Source organism: Lissotriton vulgaris, chromosome 9 (assembly GCF_964263255.1).
Source record: "Lissotriton vulgaris chromosome 9, aLisVul1.2, whole genome shotgun sequence".
Taxonomy (NCBI): Eukaryota; Metazoa; Chordata; class Amphibia; order Caudata; family Salamandridae; genus Lissotriton; species Lissotriton vulgaris.
In genome coordinates this window covers 387,797,799-387,819,126 of record NC_141697.1, presented here as the reverse complement: position 1 = coordinate 387,819,126, position 21,328 = coordinate 387,797,799, and the positions used below count along the sequence as shown (strand labels likewise).

Genomic DNA, 21,328 nt, shown 5'->3' with positions numbered 1-21,328 from the left:
GGGTTTCGTTGAGTGATGCTGGGGTTGCGTTGAGTGATGCTGGGGTTGCGCTGAGTGATGCTGGGGTTGCGCTGAGTGATGCTGGGGTTGCGCTGAGTGATGTAGGGGTTGCGCTGAGTGATGTAGGGGTTGCGCTGAGTGATGCTGGGGTTGCGCTGAGTGATGCTGGGGTTGCGCTGAGAGATGCAGGGGTTGCGCTGCGAGATGCAGGGGTTGCGTTGCGAGATGCAGGGGTTGCGCTGAGAGATGCAGGGGTTGCGCTGAGAGATGCAGGGGTTGCGCTGAGAGATGCAGGGGTTGCGCTGAGAGATGCAGGGGTTGCGCTGAGAGATGCAGGGGTTGCGCTGAGAGATGCAGGGGTTGCGCTGAGAGATGCAGGGGTTGCGCTGAGAGATGCAGGGGTTGCGCTGAGAGATGCAGGGGTTGCGCTGATTGATGCAGGGGTTGCACTGAGTGATGCTGGGGTTGCAAATGGAAAAAAACGAGTCTAACAGAGGGCAGAAGGGCACAAAAGCGAGTCTAACAGGGGCAGAAGGGCACAAAAAGCGAGTCTAACAGGGGCAGAAGGGCAGAAAAACAAGGGAAAAAACGAGTCTAATAGGGGCAGAATGGCACAAAAACAAGTCTAAGGCACAAAAAGCGAGTCTAACAGAGGGTAGAAGGGCCGTAAAACAAGGGAAACAAGGGAATTATGGGGAAAGGAAGAAAACACAAGTGTCCTTAAACACATAACTTTGATGAGGTCACATAACTTTGATGAGGCGGAACTAACGCAAGTACCTACTTTCGAAGTTGGCCTTCCATCAGAATGTGAAACTAATACCACTTGGTAAACCCATTTGACTACAGAAGTGTTTCCAAGCTTCTGTGCCAAACACTTTTGCCAACTAAATGACTACTATCCATGCAGGTGTGGGGAAAGAAGTAACCATAAAAACACTTGTGTCCCTTCAGAGCCAGCAGAGTGCTTGAGAAGCTTGTGACACAAAAATCAAAAATGATTTTATTTAAAAAAACAGGTGAATGTTCACAACCAAAGCTTTCCAGTTTGGAAATAACATAAAAAGTAAGCACTGAAAGCTCTGCAGTGTTACTGCCCATGTCATTCACATCAGCTCATATCAGACGTTTTTCACTACACGTGCACCACATAAATAACACTTAGCTCCGAACATTTGTAGCTTGTCCGTGACATTAAGAACACCCATAGCTCGGTGCCTGGAAGAGAGAGAAATAAACAGCAGGGCGGGGTGGCGGGAGATGTCGAAAGAAAGAAAATCAGGGACAGAAATTAGGAATTCCAGATATGGACAGAGAGAGATAATGAAAGACAGGCACAGCAGGACAAAAGTCAAAGATGGGGAGTAGAGAGAAAGTCAGACACAATGATACACAAAGATACAGAGAGAGGGAGAAAGAAGACAGACAGGAAGTGGCAGAGAAAGACAGATGGAGAAACAGGGAGAGAGCATCAGAGTGACAGATGGCAAGAGAAAGATGAGGAAATAAAAGGGAGGCAAAGAGGCATAAAAGAGAGAAAGCAAAAGAAAGACAGAGACTAAGAAAAACAGAGCCAGGACATTACAGAAAGAAAAAAAAAAGGGGAAGAAAGAATGTGAAGTCAGAGTGGGGCGGGGAGAGGAGGCGGGGGAGAGCTCTTTGAAATGTGACGCTCTCGGCGAGGGGGGAAGCGAAGTGAGTGGATCCCTTTGAAGCACGCACGGCCTCGCAGCCGTGAAAGAAGTGTGAACAAGCAACAAATGGCTTTCATGTGGTGATGAGAGGCAGGCGGATAGAAGCGCGTTCACAAGACCACATGCACTTCTGGAAATCTGCATTTTTCAGAGCTTAGTTTAGCTCTTAGTTTAGCCCAATTAGTCTCGTCCTATTCATTCCTTGCGGAATGGAATAGGACGAGACCTAAAAATGACTTTTGCTCATACAAATAAGTATTGTATGCACACACAACTTCTGAATCGGTCCCGCAATAACAACAAATGAGATTCCCAAAAGCCCTTGGACCCTTCCTGTCCTGTAATCTAAACTTGTATACGTTCTAAGTTGCCACCATCTACATTAGTGTACAAGGGATCCGCTCCCCCGCCCCCTGCTTCACACTTTTCACGGCCGCCAGGCCGTGTCTCGCATTTCTCCTCCCCTCCTCCCCACAGCAATGCCAAGAGCTTATTGTCCTTCCCTCCTCCGTCTTGTTTTCTTCACAAGGAATACATTTTTTTTCTTGTGAAAAACAAACCCGTACTGTAATTCTCTATTTAAAAAACCGCTGGTGTTACGTTGTCCCCAATACCTACATTTACACCGCCAGCATTTTGTTCCCCATGTTTTTCTGCCTTTCTGCCCTCTGTTAGACTCGTTGTTTGGGTCTTTCTGCCCTCTGCATCACCACATCATCACTCAGCACTACCCCAGCATCACTCAGCACCACCACATTATCACTCAGCACCACCACAATATCACTCAGCACCACCACATTATCACTCAGCACCACCACATTATCACTCAGCACCACCACATTATCACTCAGCACCACCACATTATCACTCAGCACCACGACAGCACCACTCAGTGCCACTCCAGCATCACTCAGTGCCACCCCAGCATCACTCAGTGCCACCCCAGCATCACTCAGCGCCACCCCAGCATCACTCAGCGCCACCCCAGCATCACTCAGCGCCACTCCAGCATCACTCAGCGCCACTCCAGCATCACTCAGCGCCACTCCAGCATCAGTCAGCGCCACCCCAGCATCACTCAGCGCCACCCCAGCATCACTCAGCGCCACCCCAGCATCACTCAGCGCCACCCCAGCATCACTCAGCGCCACCCCAGCATCACTCAGCGCCACCCCAGCATCACTCAGCGCCACCACAGCATCACTCAGCGCCACCACAGCATCACTCAGCACCACCACAGCATCACTCAGCACCAACACAGTATCACTCAGCACCACCACAGCACCACTCAGCACCACCACAGCACCACTCAGCACCACTCAGCACCACCACAGCATCACTCAGCACCACCACAGCATCACTCAGCACCACCACAGCATCACTCAGCACCACCACAGCATCACTCAGCACCACCACAGCATCACTCAGCACCACCACAGCATCACTCAGCACCACCACAGCATCACTCAGCACCACCACAGCATCACTCAGTACCACCCAGCACCACTCTGCGCTACCCCAGCATCACTCAGCACCACCACATTATCACTCAGCACCACCACATTATCACTCAGCACATCACTCAGCACCACCACATTATCACTCAGCACCACCACAGCATCACTCAGCACCAACACAGTATCACTCAGCACCACCACAGCATCACTAAGCACCACCACAGCACCACCACAGCACCGCCACAGCACCACCACAGCACCACCACAGCATCACTCAGCACCACCACAGCATCACTCAGCAGCACCACTCAGCGCTACCCCAGCATCACTCAGCACCAACACATTATCACTCAGCACCACCACATTATCACTCAGCACCACCATATTATCACTTAGTACCACCACAGCACCTTTTAGTACCACCACAGCACCACTCAGCACCAACACAGCACCAACACAGCACCAACACAGCACCACCACATTATCACTCAGCACCACCACAGCACCACTCAGCACCACCACAGCATCACTCAGCACCACTCAGCACCACCACAGCACCACCACAGCACCACCACAGCATCACTCGGCAGCACCACTCAGCGCTACCCCAGCATCACTCAGCACCACCACAGCACCACTCAGCACCACCACAGCACCACCACAGCATCACTCGGCAGCACCACTCAGCGCTACCCCAGCATCACTCAGCACCACCACATTATCACTCAGCACCACTCGGCATCACCACAGCACCACTCGGCATCACCACAGCACCACTTGGCACCACCACAGCACCACTTGGCACCACCACAGCACCACCACATTATCACTCAGCACCACCACATTATCACTCAGCACCACCACATTATCACTCAGCACCACCACAGCACCACCACAGCACCACTACAGCACCACTACAGCACCACTCAGCACCACCACAGCACCACTCGGCACCACTCAGCAGCACCACTCGGCACCAACACTGCATCACTCGGCACCAACACTGCATCACTCGGCACCAACACTGCATCACTCGGCACCAACACTGCATCACTCGGCACCAACACAGCATCACTCAGAGCAACCCCAGGTTATAGGTGTTACATTTGCGAAAGTTATAACTATTGTCATTGTAAATCACAAAGCTATTAATTTAGCTATTTTCAAAACCAACAGATAAATAAAAAAATTGTCATTTACAAGACCAATAACTCAAACTTTCCTAATGCGAGACCTATTGCATTTCAAATGCTTGTTTTTTCCTGAATTGGTGTGGTAATTTTGTTGTGTTCACAACCTTTATTTTGTTTGGTACTGCCTAATTTTGGCACGTGTTAATTTCGGGAATGCCTCTGGCTGGTCATTAACCCCCAAGAGTTAAGCAGAGTTTCTCATTGAATTGTATTGTGACTAACCAGATTATGTTTATTCTGTTAGTCGGGGATATTCACTCTGCATTGCATAGCATGTGATTCTACAGTGTAAACTGCAATCATAATAGCAGGTAAGTATTATTTTCCGCGTGAAGAGCGTGTTTAATGACTTTGCTTTTAACCAGAAAGTAGTACTCTTCCACTTTTCACCTGCATTCCAAATAAATTGTTGACTTTTTCTCATCTACAGAGTGTAGTAACCCAACGTCCACTCCTGGAAAGGAATGGGAAGAATATTTACAGATCCGAGGCCTTGTTGAGAAAATTCGCAAGAAACAAAAAGGTAAAAAATATGCCAGGAGTCCATCAGCTGGCCTTCAAACTTGTCATTTACAATACACAGTCTTGAGGTTGATCTTAAAAGAATATTAAGAAGAGCGAATCAATGAATGATTAAAGCCCTTGAGTGGTCCGGTGTCTGCACTACCCGAGGGCCACTTTTACTGCGATATTCACAAAAAACTTGTACGGTTCTTGGAAGGGCACTTCCCTTGTAATTTGTTTCTTTTTCGAATATTGTTTTAATACATGTCATAAGGGCATACAGTGTACCTCTTTACATGACGTCTATAGGTTTAACAATAAAGGAGTCATGGTGCTAAAAATAAAAGGAAATAATGAACAATACCACTAATATAAATCCTTCTTAATGGGTGCACTGCCATTGGCCACATGTATTGGTTGGTGTTATGCTCTAGGAACGTAAATATGCCACATGAATGCAATGTTGCTTTCCTTTTGCTTAGCAAAGCTTTGAAAATCAGAATATAGTGGCTGAAGCGCATCTTCGGCTACATAACTTGGCGATTGGAAGAAAAGGTGTCTTATCATTTATGAACCACGCTCTTGAATATTTATGGGCTAGGTTTATAAATTATGCACTAGTCGATTCAGTGGACAGTATTGCAAACAGTGCGCCTTTGTTTTTCTTGTCAGGATAAAATTTAACCTAGATTTATGCTGGCTGCTCTGTTTGTATCACATCACACTGACAGGGACTCTTAGGTATACCTTTCTACCAGATGAATATCAGCCCACTAGCATTTGGTGGGCTGAGAGAGGCAAAGAGCATATTAACAAGGTGGATGCAATGCCTAACCTTTTAAGAGTAGGAGGAGTTGGAGGCATGTGAACAGTAGTGCTATTGATTTTTCAATCGACCTCTCCCCAAGCCTTTGGGAATGCAACATGCCCGTCCCAAGACTTAATAGACAAGTATATTTCTCTTAAGAATGCCCCTTTTTTTGGTTCACCTACACAGCACTTACAAAATATTATGAAACTGAATTTTTCTTTTAAAGCAAAAAAGCTTAAAACTGGTTTAATCACCATTGGTTTGCTCTGATGTCACTCTGGTTTTCTTGGGTCAGCCTGTCCTCTTCTGCTTCGGCTTCCTCCTGGGCTTAGAGTCTTCCTCCCTGCCGCAGAGCATGGACCAAGTACAGGTCCCTGTGGCCAGTTCCGTCAGGTGGCCACAGTCTCCTCCAAGTACCCTTTTTAAAACTTTTGGAGTTACTCTCCGTCACCCCACCCTCCTCCTGCTGTTGTTCAGCCTCAATGGTCATTAGTCTTCGTTCAAAATAAATTATATTTCCATCATGCGATTCTGTTCATTTTATAGTGCTTGGTGTAACATGTTTGTGGCACTACTTAAAAAAGGCATTATTTATTATTCTGCGGCCCGAACCCATGATCTAGGAGTTACACAAATATCTCGGCAGCTGTTGCTTAATTCAGTAAAATCAGTTGAAAGTGGAGGAGCACCAGCTACCAGCGCAGTGCACATTCACTAGCTTCCACTCTGACTCTATGGTGGTGGTGATGATGGGAGTAAGGAATTATATTTTGTGTGGTGTGAAGAGGTATCGCCACCTCTTCGGGTCGACATAAATAGGTCGGTGCGTAATGTGTGCTCTGATAATATATGGAATGGAGGAATCATCCCATTAAACATATCCACTAGAAACTAAAAGCCTGTTACCTGTTGCCCCTAAGTACATTAAAGAATAGAAACAGGTGAGTCTTTTTCCATATCCATTGTATAAATTAGGTTTTAGGAGGGCCAAAAGAAACAATACTTAAAGGAATCCACAAGATGAAAAAATCGTGCTTCAAGCAGAGGAGTAAGTCACCAGCGGCTGTCCTTTCAGCTTCTACTATGCATTCAGGTGTAAGGAATTTGTATCGCTGGGCATTATTTATCCTGCTTTAAAACACTTTAAGCATTCAAAGTCAATCTGTTTCGCCTATGCAAGATCTATTGGCTGTCTCAATTTTATTCTTTACGTGTTGCACATCAGGATGAGCGAATGTGCAACATGTTTTAAAGTCAACCTCATCATAGTGCTTTATAAAGAAAATGTTAAGCCATGTTGCACAGCAGCTTGCGTTGCTGTGCATCTTGTAAAGAAAAACATTGACAAAGATAATAGATCTTGCGAGGGCAAAACCTATTACCTTTGCCAATGCTTGTTAGGTCTATCACAGCCAAGACCATATGTGAACAATACTGAAAGTGTGGCTTTTGGCTTAGCCTCCTTTACCAACGGATTTGTGGGATCAGCTCTTTTCATCAGTTAACTTGTTTGAAGTGTTCTACATGTTGTGTACTAGCCCACAGGGGTTTTGTGCAATGTCAGATGTTACAGGGTTGATTGCCAAAACAAAGTAGTCTGTTTTAGGTATTCAAGCTAAGCACTGCAGTGGTCACCGGTGCAGGTTCCAGACACTGGCGGGGTTCCCCTACCTGGTCTATGCTCTACTGCATCTATGTGCTTCTGAGGAGTAGCGATCGGCTGTGGTGGCATACCACCAAACTTCGAATGCCCTGGTGATTCTAGCTTTTACAGTTATGTAGATAAACAATGTCTGCCTTCTTCAAGACTGCCACCAGTTATCCATATAACTGTTGGGATCTTACAGTATCAGTGTGCAAGTGCCTAGGAAGTCTGTCACTGGTAAAGAGAGTGGCCAATGATTTCCTATGAAAGCATTTCCTACAGAACCGCCCCTGTCATGAGATCATCCCAGTTTCACTTCCCATTGCTGCATAAACAAAGTGTGGAGGAATGTAGGAGCCGGTAGATGCTGTGAGTGGAGTAATTTGTCCCTGAAGCATGAAGACCTGCTGTGACCCCCTTATCCTACTGTAGCTTGACCACCATTTCAGAGCTTCTCACCTTCCATGGTTCAGATTAGATTTAAGTGACAACAAGCCCACTTCTTTGACAGCCTTGCGAATAGTGTATATAAATTAAAGATCCGCTATCGCTGCACAGAGTCATGGGAGGGCCACATGATTCTGGGAGATGTGATTTCCATAACCTTGGACAAGGATGGGCTAGAGCTGCAGTATTCTGTAAATCTCTTAACATCCTGAAGTAGATGCTGTTAGTGCAGTTCACCCAAGGCACCACTTAGCCCTGCACTCTTATTACCATATCAGTGTTATATCATTGTCGGTTTTCCAGCATTTTCCAGCAGTGCAGAGTTAGGTAAAAATCCTTTTTTTTATTTTTTATTTTTTTTATATTTTTATTGATATGCAGGATGACAAAGTAAGACAGAAGGCAACAAAAATTCATATACAAGTTCATCCATTTGTAAAATTAAACAGAGGAGGCTTAAGAGTCATACAAATTTATAAAATTATAGCAATATAAGATTCTCAATCTAGAAAAGTGCCCCAAATTCTATTAAACTTAGTCAGTGAGCGTATTCCCCTAAGATTTGCTAAGGCTAGCTCCATAGCGTGTATTTCTATTACTAAGATCCACCATTTCCAAACCGTCGGTGGTTCTGGGTCAATCCAAGCCCTAGCCAGAGTTAATTTTGCACATGAGAAAAGTATAGTGATTAGAGATGATTGTGGGGATAAAGAGGTGTTAAGGTCTAGTAGGACCGAAGCAGCCGTAGTGATGGGATATGAAATATTTTTTAGTCTCAGTACACTCAGTATGTCGCCCCAAAAGTTCTTTAGTTTGGGGCAAGAGTACAAGATATGAACTAAATTAGCTGCTTCCAGCGAACATTTGGGGCATTTAGTACGGCTACTAAAAGAGGGGTTTGATGACCATTTGGTAATTCTTTCTGGTGTGTAATATAACATGCAGGTCGTTCTGTATTGTTGTAGCCGAAGGCTGGATGATCGTACAAGATTATTTATATTGGTAAGAGAGTGCTCTATCTGGTTGGGAGTAATATTTAGGTTTAGCTGGGTACTCCATTTCGCCGCCAGTTTGTCGCTGTCGTTGGTTCTAAAGAGGCTGAGTATTTTATAAGATTCACTGATAACTGATTTGTTCTTATTTGAATAGAGGCATGTCCAGATATCGCAATCAGAAATATTTTGTATCTTTTTATAATTGATCAGATAGTCATGGATTTGCATATATTTGAACCTTGAGGATTCTGGTAGGTCGTATAGCTGCTTAAGTGTATTGAATTCTAGAAACCCCTGCGAGCCGTAAAGATCCTCCAACGTCTTAATCCCAAAAGAAGCCCAGCTATTAGTGATAGAATCTGTAAAAATAGCCGGGAGACCTAGGTTGCCCCACAACGGAAGTTTTGAATGATAAAAATTTGTTTTGCAATGTTTTAGTATATTATTCCAAATCCTAGCAGTGTCTCTGGCGGTGAGTTAGGTAAAAATCCTAAAGCTACTGCAGCAAGAGTTGGAGTTAGCAAGAGTTAATTTGTTGGCATCATCATTTGAATCATGAAATGGTGCATGTGTTTTGTAATGGCATAAGCTGACTTGAAGTCTTCTTTCAGTAAAGTGGATTGTCTCAATAGAAAGTTGATTCCATTTAAATATACTTAGTTAAGTTAGTCTGTTCAAAAGGATAGATCTGAATATATTAAATCAAAACATGTAATCTGAACGAAATTAAAAGATACTGTATTTGCAAAAGAAATAAAATTGTTAAGAAAACATGAAAAATTAACAGATTTCAAGAATGCTTGCCATAATAAATGGCTTAATTCAAGAGTCATTTTTGCTGGAGCTAGAGCACAAGACAAATGTATTCCTGAAATCAGTATCTTCTGACACCAGATGCTTCTTATGGCAACCACAAAATTAATTACATTGAAAAAGTACAAAATAAGGGTTTTTGCTTCATTCTCAAAGATTTCAAATAAAACAGCTGAAAGCTTGTTGTCTTCGAACTGTTTATAAAATGAACTTGCTGCTATGATATTTGATTGCACTATTGACAAGGCAACTGAATTATTATGCCTTCCTATTATCACATAGAGAGCAGTACGTCTGCGACTTCCTGTGCTTGGATGGATCCTCGGAAATAACAGTATTACATTGGTCATAGGCACCAACAACTGTTTAATAGCACATCCACGTCATTTGACAGATTTCTACAGAGCGTCATATGTGAGGGAGTTCCTGAGAACAATTCTTCTCTAACCTGTGTTTGATCTTATATTGATTACTTCTCAACCTTTATTTCTTCCTCCCTGGACTGCAGCCCACCCTGTCTCCAGCTGTCATCAAACTCAGAGTAGTTTTTAAAACTGTGGCTAGCTGCCACCAGGGTTGAAAAACAGAAAATATCTCTTTTTAAGTCCTACTTTGTCTGTTGATAAAAGACCTACGTTGATGATCTTCATGATCAGTGCATTTATTGCCTTTATCTTACTCATGGGGTGTCACTTGGTACATCTGTAAAACCTTCCTTTCAAAGACGTCTAAGGACAGAGAGATAAAGTAGGTTCTTTACTTTTTTGGAAAAGAACAGAATTTGTCCCTGCTAAAGGGAAAGCTTTTCTGACCAGCTTCATAAAGCACTTGCACAAAATAGGAAGCTCGTTGAACTATTTCAGCCGGTAATTACCTCAAACGAATGTGCAGTCACCTCCTCCCAACAGGAGACAAAGCCTTCTTATGAAGAGGCCTTAAAAAAGAGTGAGTAACAACCTTTGCAAAAATTGTACAGAAATATAGCATTACTGACATATAGTTGCATTGGCTGCCCAAATCATTGAGGACCAAAGCTCTACCATAAACAAAAAAGGCCCCTTTGTTGATGACCATCATTTCAACAGGCACCCTACCAGCAGACTTCATTGGCAGTACCATGTCCGTAAGGAAGAAGGTACAGTCGACAATTGTCCTGGGGTGACCTTCACCTCCCTTTCTATGGAGATCCCATTGACTGCAACACTAAATTCCATCCACTGTCGATGGCAGGGACCACCTTGTCGCAATGACTATTGATACTATGACCCTGTTGACAACACAAATTCCTTTTCAACCTTTAACTTTCCCACTTTTGCTGTTGAAGGTTTTTACATACACCAAGCCATATACTGAACTTAGAATTGGAGGCTAATGTCAGTGATCTGTGCAGTTAAATGTACTTTATGTACTGGGATTTGGGTAGCAACTTTATTAGGAGGAGGAATACCAGCAAGAGTATGAGTTTCAGCCCCTGACTTTCATGGGGGAATGCTGCCAAGCTATTATGACCAGCTTTACCCACGGCTTCCCTACAAGGACCTACCTGTGATCATTTTCCTTTGCCATTCATGACCGTATTCCAACAGATACTGTACACATTCCAAAGAATACTACCATTGCGACCGGAGCCATTGTCACCACAAATACCACCTCCCCGGGTGCAACCACCCCCATTGTCACTTCATCGATAACCAGAGATGCCTCTCTCCTCGTCTCTGCCTATTCCTGCAATGCCAGCTTCTTTTCCATCGACACTTAGGCACGTGGAAAAAAAAGAACACGTCTGACTCTGATTTCATTTTGGATATGGAAGAAGAAGCTTTTTGAGAAAGGATAGGACGATGGTAATCATGGATATGATTAAGAGTGGAGAGACTACACCCTTCTTACAGAAGGCGACCATTCACCTTCACAATCTGAAAAGAGCCGCAAAAAAGTTTGACATCCCATGACTTCTGTGGAGCAGTAATGTTTTCTATATGATTTTAAAGAACAGCCTCAGAAAACTACAAAATCCATCCTGATACTGGATCTTGTCTGGTCAGAGTCTCAAACAAATTCCTAATGTCGTTCGCAATTCAGCCAGACCTACCCTACCCGGAGAAGTACAGGATTCCAGAATTCCTGCCAGCATGCTTAACTGGCAAGCCAAAGCCTGACTTCATTGCTATACCGATGACCAAGAGAAGATCTAAAAATCATATCACTCCGGCTTCAGCACCCCCTGACAGGAATGGTAGGCACCTGGACAACTTGGGGCGCAGAGTCATCTCAATGATTGCAACATCCATATAAGTATTGAATGTCTTGGCCATTGTGGGTTGATAAAATTGCCAGATGTAGCAAGGCATTCCACCTCATATAATCTCATCCCACAGTATTGAAGGGAAGAAGCTAAGGCCATTTTCAACGAAGGTGCAAAAGTATCAGCCACCATCCTTAAAGCAGTGATGGATGTTTCCAGCAAAGACTTTCGTTAGCTCACAGGGGCAGCAGTCTTGAACAGGTAGGAATGACTAATGTCAACTTCCTTTTGTCCACACATCCATGCAAAGAGACTTTATTTGGAATCATGTAGACCACGCCATGCAGAACATTGATGCGGACACAGCATGCTCCCAAGGAACTTTAGAGTATATAAACCCTATCTCTATGCATTTTAGTAGCCCAAGAAAATATTAAGCCTGTAGTCTGGGGTTCTCTCGGTATGCAAGTGTTGTATTGTGTATTGAGTTGTTTTTGTGTTGATGGGCTCGTGCAGGGGGAATGTTATGGGTGATGACGATATGCAGGTACCACAGCGGTTTTGGTTAGAGCTGTGGAGTCTGGCTGTGTGAAAGCAGGCTTCCTCTGCTCGATTAATGATGTTATTTAACCTTTATGCTTGGTTGTGAATACTTCAGGAGATAATACTATGACAGTAGGCCAAGTACGAGCCTATTATCCTTCAAAGGCAATCCCAGTATAGTCAAGGCTACCTTCTCAGACAGAAGTCAGCACCAAGGGCACAGGAGAATATAGGCGAATAAAAGGGAGCAACCCAGCCATTCTCCCACAGCAGCCAGGAAAGAAATTGACTTTCACCAGTTGCCCACCACTTATCGGAGTGCTGCAGTCTGGGGACATTCTCTGATTTAACTCTCGCTTTAGTAGCGGTAACTACAGATCACTAGGTGCTTCAGATGCAATCTGGTCACACTCTGGAATTTATTCAGAAACTACCCCCTCTTCTGTGCAAAAAAAGTTTCCTCTGCACTTGCAGAAGCTCCTAAGTGGAGCAATTCAAAAAGGTCCCAAAGAAACCAGATGAATCAAAGCTTCAACTCCAGATTTATTGTGGTCAAGATTTTTTCTTGTTAAGAAAAAAGAAGGCACTGGAAGTGAATGCTTGACTTTCAAAATTTGAATACATTCCGAAAAAACAAATCTTTTGATTTGTAATCTTCCCAGAGTTCCTTCTGATGCTTCAGAAAAGGGAGTACCTCACCTTCCATTTGGTCTCAAGTTTGAACCCTAGATCTTTGCAAAGTGTATTTCGCTGGTAGCTGCCAGGACAAGATAATCAAGCATGCCAATACTAGGATGACTGACTCGGCAAAGCTTTATCGAAGGAAGAGGCTTGTGCTTCCTCAGTTGCCTCCATCAGCCTATTCCACGAACCCAGGACTGTCCCTGAACTCTAACGGAATTCTCCTTTCAACATGTGACAAATATGCAATTCCTGGGGCACTCTCGAACACACGGGGATAGATTGCCTACAGGGAGATGGAGTTACAAAATGTCAGGCAGTGATAGAGGCATTTTGTTTCAAGCAACCAGTGTCCGTCAGGATGTACAACTCTGTGTTAGACCTCATGTATTCTTACTTCGGCCTGATTTCTTTCTGCAGACCCCAGATGAGGCCTATTCAACAGGAGCTAGATCTCTGTTGACTGGATATTGCAACAACACACAACGCCTCCACACAGTCCCAACAAACCTCAAAATAGATCTACTGTTCCAGCCTTCAAAGAACAGCATAGCCATGGAAACAGATGCGCCACTGGCAGGATTGGACGCACACATCCTGAAGCTACAGTCCATAGTACAAGGCCTGCAGTCGTTCCTTCTGAGGTTAATAAAACAAGGTATGTTAATCCAGATAGACAACACAACTTTTATGTACTACATGGTAAAGCAAGGAGAAAAGAGGTTGTGTTCTCTATTGGAAAAGACATAGATTCTGTAACATAGGTCAAAATCAACTAGGTGAACATTTCAGTAGACCATCCTCTGGGAAGCCAAAGCATCCAGGCAGAGGCACTCGGCCATGCCCTTTCAGATTGCAACGAATATGGTTTACACTCCAATGCAAGCTGAATACATAGTTGTAAATTAAGGATAACCACCCATAGGCCTGTTTGGAACCCTAGAGAACAAGAAATACAAGTTCTACGCCAACATGTTGCATCCGATACAATCCAATGGCAGTGCTTTTTACAAGACAAGGTTGAATGTCTTTTGCTCTGTTTTCCTTCATCACCTGAGTGCTCAGAAGGCAAAGGCAGATCACTGTTCCCTGGTTCTGTGTGCCCCAACGGTGGTCTCATGGGTTTTGGTACAGCGATCTGCTGAGGCTCTCCGCATACCACCAATCCAGTTGAAGAATCTCCCCATGCTCCTCAAGACACAACCGAAATTTTCCTATATAACCTCAAGTTGCTGAGCCTCACTTCATTATTCCTGATTACTTGGAGTAGGGTCATCTGGGTATGCCTTAAGATTGCGGAAATATCTTAGCATTGTAGGCCATAGCTGTGGATGGTGCATATGCTAAGTGGAGACAATTCTGCACGCAGTGCAGAGGTAAGGTCCTAAATCCAATCTCTATGCAGCCTGATTCGGTGCTACCATATTTGCTAGGAGCAGCCAAGGGCGGTCTTAAGTATTCCTCAGTTAGGGTTCACTACACCTCATTGTCCAGATTCTTGACTATGAAAGGCTCTTCATCTTTATTCTCACATAGGAATATAATTCATGAATGGACTCCTCAGTGTCTTTCCTTCAGTTTGGCATCCTCCTACTCCACGAGAGTAAACACTATATTAAGTGAATTCATGTTGCTTTCTTTCTAACCCATCCATAGAGTGAACCTTGTGGAAGACCACGCCTCTTCCTACTCTCACCTCAGCAGGGACAATTGGAGAATTACAGGTGTGCGCCATAAGAGTCCTATCTTCACTTCACCAAAGAGAAGGTGATTGTACAGACCAACCCAAGATTATGTCAAAAGTCCCTACAGACCCTTGAATGAACCGGTCACCCTAATATATATTTCTTGCGTAAATCTATCCATTGCTGCTGAGAAATTCTTGCAATTGCTGCATATCCACAGGTGCTTTATGTTCTACAAGAACAAAGGATTTCCGTTCTTACAATTATTTGTCTCATTCAACCATCCAGGAACAAATCGCCTGTTTTTCAAAGAAGTTATTGCACGTTGTTTGCCTTGTCTCGCTTTATCACCTTATGTCACAATAAAGCAAAGCTTCTGGCCCAGAGCAGAGGGAAGATGCACTCCACCAGAAGCATGGCAACAACTGCTGCAATGTATGCTGAAGTGTCATTGAAGTTGTTATAAAACAGGGGGTAACCCAATTGTAGTCAAAGGACCTGGGTATCAAGTATTATAGTCAACAGTTGGTCCTAGACATAGATTCAACATGCAACACAGTTCCTATAATACTATGTTTCGAATTATTTCTTTTTGGTCACCTTTGGATTAAATCACTATGGTTGATGTAAAATAGAACATGATAGATATAGTAGCCCAGAATATCAATTAGTACATGAAAAACACACCTGAAACCATTAAGTCTCAATAAAGTCCAGAGACTTTCTTATTTAATATACATTTTGAAAATAGCAATTATAAAATATAATTATTTACAAAACAAGGGGTTCTAATATCAATGAAGTGCACAGAAAAGAGTGAGAGTAAGTGCTCAAGTGATTGATCAAGAGGATCAAGGAAACAAAGTGAAAATGATTTATGTACAGAAATGAGCCTGCCCTAACTTTAATAGCTCGCAAAAAATGTAATTCTTTTTCACTGGCACGTGGTTTGGAAATCCTCCGTATTCCTTGATTTGCAATACTAGCAAGGGGATTGGGAGGAGGGGCGGGACAGGAAAATGTAGGTGCAGGCTCCAAAGGAAATTGTCGACGTTTCAACCCAAACAAGGAAACCGGGTAACTGAATTCCTCAAGGACGGGTCTTCATCAGGACGGGGCGAGGGAGAAGGGGGCGAAGGGTTACTCAATGTGCACGTAGGTTAAAATAACCTCAATGTCAGTGGGCACCTGTAACAACAAATAAAAATGCGGGCTAAATATCTCCATATCATGTCTATAATAGTTAAACAAAAGAAAGCGTGGATCTGCACTCACCCTTAAATGGTGTGCCACTTGTGCGATGTTAATCCGCACCCAAATTTTTTTTTTTCACTGTGCCGATTTTAGCACTGAAAGAGGATAAAAACACAAGAAAAGGTAGCCATTAGTGCTACTGGTTGTTGAGAGCATCAATTCTATGAATGGCGTTACAAATTCATATCACTCGAGAAATGTCACCATGTTTTGGAATTAGGTATATATCACCATATTTAGAAAATGGGTATCTTTTTAGTGCTTCGCTATTGTTTGTTGTTTGGGCAAAGAAGCGAGAGATGTGCCTCAAATACTCACATCCCCCTCGTAATTACTCACACACTAAAGACCGGTCACTCACAGTATCATACTGTTTTTACAAATAAGGTTGCTTGGCTTTACCATTTCATGTCTCACACCTTATATAAAAAGAAACAGCGTGGGTCGTACTCGTGGGTGAGTACGACCCACGCCTTTTCTTTTTATATAAGGTGTGAGACATGAAATGGTAAAGCCAGGCAACCTTATTAGAAAAAAAGGTTGATACTGTGAGTGACCGGTCTTTAGTGTGTGAGTAATTACGAGTGATATGAATTTGTAATGCCATTTATAGAATTGATGCTCTCAACAACCAGTAGCACTAATGGCTATCGTTTCTTGTGTTTTTATCCTCTTTCAGTGCTAAAATCGGCACAGTGAAAAATAAAAATTTGGGTGCGGATTAACATCGCACAAGTGGCACACCATTTAAGGGTGAGTGCAGATCCACGCCTTCTTTTGTTTAACTATTATAGACATGATTTGGAGATATTTAGCCCGCATTTTTATTTGTTGTTACAGGTGCCCACTGACATTGGGGTTATTTTAACCTATGTGAACATTGAGTAACCCTTCGCCCCCTTCTCCCTCGCCCCGTCCTCATGAAGACCCGTCCTTGAGGAATTCAGTTACCCGGTTTCCTTTCTTGCGTCGAAACGTCGACAATTTCCTTTGGAGCCTGCACCTACATTTTCCTGTCCTGCCCCTCCTCCCAATCCCCTTGCTAGTATTGCAAATCAAGGAATACGGAGGATTTCCAAACCACGTGCCAGTGAAAAAGAATTACATTTTTTGCGAGCTATTAAAGTTAGGGCAGGCTCATTTCTGTACATAAATCATTTTCACTTTGTTTCCTTGATCCTCTTGATCAATCACTTGAGCACTTACTCTCACTCTTTTCTGTGCACTTCATTGATATTAGAACCCCTTGTTTTGTAAATAATTATATTTTATAATTGCTATTTTCAAAATGTATATTAAATAAGAAAGTCCCTGGACTTTATTGAGGCTTAATGGTTTCAGGTGTGTTTTTCATGTACTAATTGATATTCTGGGCTACTATATCTATCATGTTCTGTTTTACATCAACCATAGTGATTTAATCCAAAGGTGACCAAAAATAAATATTTCGAAACATAGTATTATAGGAACTGTGTTGAAGTGTCATTGAAGGACATTTTCCTTGCAGCCATTTAGAAAAGCAGACATAACTTAACCAGGCATTACTGCCTGGTTGTGGATGCAACAGCAGACTTTACAGTGGACAAGCAGTTCTACTCAAACTGTTTAAACAAGGCAAGCCTGTTTCTCGCTCTATACAGATGTTATGTACGGCTTAAAGCTCTGATTTAAGAAAATGAACATATGAAAGATTCAGTGGAAGAGAAAAAAATAGTTCTTTACCTTGAACTCCAGTGCTCCAGCATTGATATCTGTGTTATATTCACATGCAACCCTCCCTCGTACTTTTGCATACTTGTGCAACGAAATTCTGAGTTATGGTGGCCTCTAGTGGTAGTAGAGAGTTCAGGAATTCTACTTCATTCCCTGAAGTTTGGATTGTTTCAAATTAGGTGAATGTGCTACTAAAGAATCACTGTTTTGGAGTCCTAAGCATTTTATCACACTTGACTGTTGAAGTTACTGGGGATTCCTAGCCTGGTGACGGGGAATGATTCAAGCATCTGAATATATGAAAGCTACCAAAAGCTTGAGAACTAAAGGTACAGGTAAGTAATTAACTTCTTAACTTGGTTGCTTTGATGTTTGATCCTCAAAAATCAGGTTATTTTAATTAATTGTTCTTGTGCCATACACATTTGTATGAGTTACTCAACGATAGTTGTGTTCCACCATTTTAAGTTGCCACCCAAACTTTTAATGACCAGATGTACTTTATTCCTGTTGCTGTGTACAACAGTTCTTGTCAAAATGCTGTTGCTATATAAAGTAAAGAAAGTAATGCTATTCCATCACATACCAGAGATGGCCCTGATAAAGCCGGGAATGCTCACAATATACCTCGAATCCCCAAAAAACGTGCCGAAAGCCGTTGAAAACCTGAACAGCTGGATCACTGCATGCACCAACACACTGGCTCCATTCAAGGGCAACTCAACGGCAAGAGCCCACCTACAGGCTAGATAGTACACAGAGCAAAACAGGCTGATGAAATTCCACTGCAAAATACTGGAGAACATATGGAGAACAAGTCAAGACACCATGGATAAAGACCTAGTCAAATCCACCATAAGCTATTACCACTAGCCGATACGGGACACCAAGCACACAGCTTTTGTAGACGTCATAGACACAAACAGCGTCAATGAAATCTTTGCCATCATCAAAGAGAACACTGCGCCTCCAGCAACATTAACTTTCATTTGACCTTTGCAAAAAGCTCTTGGAATTATTCTCTAATAATATAACATCCATATATGGCCACGTTGACCCTCAACTGGATCCGGTCACTGTCGCAATTCAACTCTGAATCCCGGTCAAAAATGTAACCCTGACCTCATGGCCTGCCATCACCACTGCCAAAACTGCGGCTACTATGAAGACCATGCACTCGGGGTCCCCACCTGAGCATTGGCCTAACTACACCTTCACCAAAGGACTCCTACCCGTCAGCGAAACACCAACACCCATCCTTAACAACTTCATCGACTGCAAACATTCCTGGACACCTGTAAACACATCACCCACATCACCATCATGCCCCTGCTCAAGAAACAATCCTCTGAGCCAGCCATACTTTACAACCTCAGAGGCGCATCGCCCTCCTAAACATACCTGGCCAAGGTCTTAGAGAAACTAATCAGCCGATGCCCGACCACCTCAGCAACGGCCAGCTTCTTGATGCCATGCAGTCCGGATTCCAGGCAAACCACAGTACAGAAATAACACTTCTAAGTGCTACGGACAACATCTGCATGATCCTTGATAGAAAAGACACAGCAGTCCTCATTCTCCTGGTCCTCTCTGCCACATTTCACACGGTCTCTAAGTGCTACGGACAACATCTGCATGATCCTTGATAGAAAAGACACAGCAGTCCTCATTCTCCTGGTCCTCTCTGCCACATTTCACACGGTCTCACACCCCCATCCTCATCTGATTCGTGAGCGAAATTGGTATCTATCAAAGGACCCGTTCTTTCCTGGATCTGCACCTTAATGGATAGCACACAAGCTGTCACCCTCACACCTTACTCCTTGGATGCCTGCAAACGTATTTGTGGAGTGCCTAATGGCTCATCTCTTAGACCCATCTGAAATGCATATATTATCACTCTGCACTCAAAACATCACCATCGTCACCTACGCGCAACTCATACTTTACAACTTGTGCAAGACTCCCAACGCAGCAAACAAGTTAACCACCTGCATGCCCAAAGTTAACCACCTGCATGCCAAAAGTAGATAACTGGTTGTAAGCCAACTGTTTCAAGCTCAACACTGGAAAGACAGAAGTAGTGATCTTCGGCAAGAACACCTCGCCATTGTACTGCAGCTGGTGTCTGACCGAACTCTACCCTGCACTCACACTCAGCACCCATGCCAGGAACCTTTGAATCATCATCGGCAGCAAACTGGACTTGACTGCACAAGTCCACGCTGTTGCTTAATCCTGCTTCCACATCCTGAAAATGCATCTGAAGATCTTCGGATAGCTCCCAAGCAACACCAGAAAAAATGCCATTCACACCCTCGTCATGTTGGGCTTCGTAAACACCCTCTATGCTGGGATCAGCAAGGATGCCCATCATACACAAAGGATGTTCATCAATATGCATGTTGGTCAGTTCCGGAGAGAAGTATTTAGGGCATCCATTGTACTGATGATCAGAGTTTCTGCAGCCCAACCATCATTTTTGGGTAGCAGTGAAGAACCTGAAAGAAATTGTATTGGGTTGAACGTGAGTGTTGGGCTGATGTTATGTTGGTGAGGATGTATTAGAGTGGGTGAGTATTAGGGAGAGTGTGATTTGATGTGGAAAGTGATGGTGAGAATATATTGTGATGAGATGCTGAGAGATAAGTGGGCTGTACTAGAATTGGTGTGTGTCAGTGAGTAAACGTGTTAGTGAGTGAGAGTGTTGGTGAAGAGGGTGTTTCTAAACCATAGAGTTTCCTGTTGGCACATACGGGAATACATCCCCATACATTATTTCAATTTGTGGATTCCTGGAGGCTCTTTTCTATTTACACTATTCCTTTGTTTCTGATCAGGCTTATTGCAAAGTGGAAGAGACCTTCTTCAGATCTCTAGATCGGTTTTTATACTCCATTTGCTGTCCTTCTCAATATTTGTAGTATTCCCTTGCAATTCTAAGCATATACATCTGTTGAGGGTCCCTTGATGGAGGAGTAGATTACTTCAGCAAGAATATCAAATCAGTTTTATAAGTAACACTCCCTCCCTCTTTGTTTTCTGAGGTTTGGCAAGGTGTTCTAAAATAGCTATCTTTGAGCCAAACTTTCTGCAAGTTCTCAGTTTAAAAAAAGTAATGGCTTAGAAACCTGTTTTGTTGTCCGAGTATCCTTAGTTCTGTGTTAGCATGGTAAACAGGAGAAAATGAGAATCATTTGAAATATTTTCCAGGATCCTGCATTGCGGTGTGGGTAATTATCCTAAATTTATGAATAAGGAAGTTTTTGTTTCAGAACCACTGGTAAGTAGCTTTTCCGTATGTGCAACATTTTTTTTTTTTGTGAATCTTTTTATTGAAAGTACAAAACAACAAGGCAATAGATACAGTACAATAGGATATCAGTCCGAATGTGGAAGGAGTAATAATTATCATACAACAAAGTATACAAATCATATTAGGGGGATGGGAGCAGGGGAGAAACGAGTACAAAACCGATTACATTTATTACCTTACGAGGAATGGAAGATCAGGGAGAAAGTGGAACTTCAGGTATATCCACAAGAGGAGGAGTGCAAATATCTCCCCGGTAAGTGTTCCAATAACCCCATATCTTGCCCCATTTCCTGGGCTTCCCCCTCGCCACATAGACCGTATTCTCCCTAAAC

At 43.3% G+C, this 21,328-nt stretch overlaps 1 protein-coding gene across 2 annotated transcripts in view; it reads left to right on the top strand.

The window, feature by feature from the left end:
- SETD3 (SET domain containing 3, actin N3(tau)-histidine methyltransferase) overlaps window positions 1–21,328 on the top strand; it is a 510,073-nt gene that overhangs the window by 129,853 nt on the left and 358,892 nt on the right. For both annotated transcript variants that reach the window (XM_086937753.1, XM_086937754.1), the window contains exon 3: window positions 4,775–4,867. In XM_086937753.1, coding sequence (XP_086793879.1) covers window positions 4,775–4,867 — 93 coding nt within the window. The remainder of the gene's footprint in view (window positions 1–4,774; window positions 4,868–21,328) is intronic.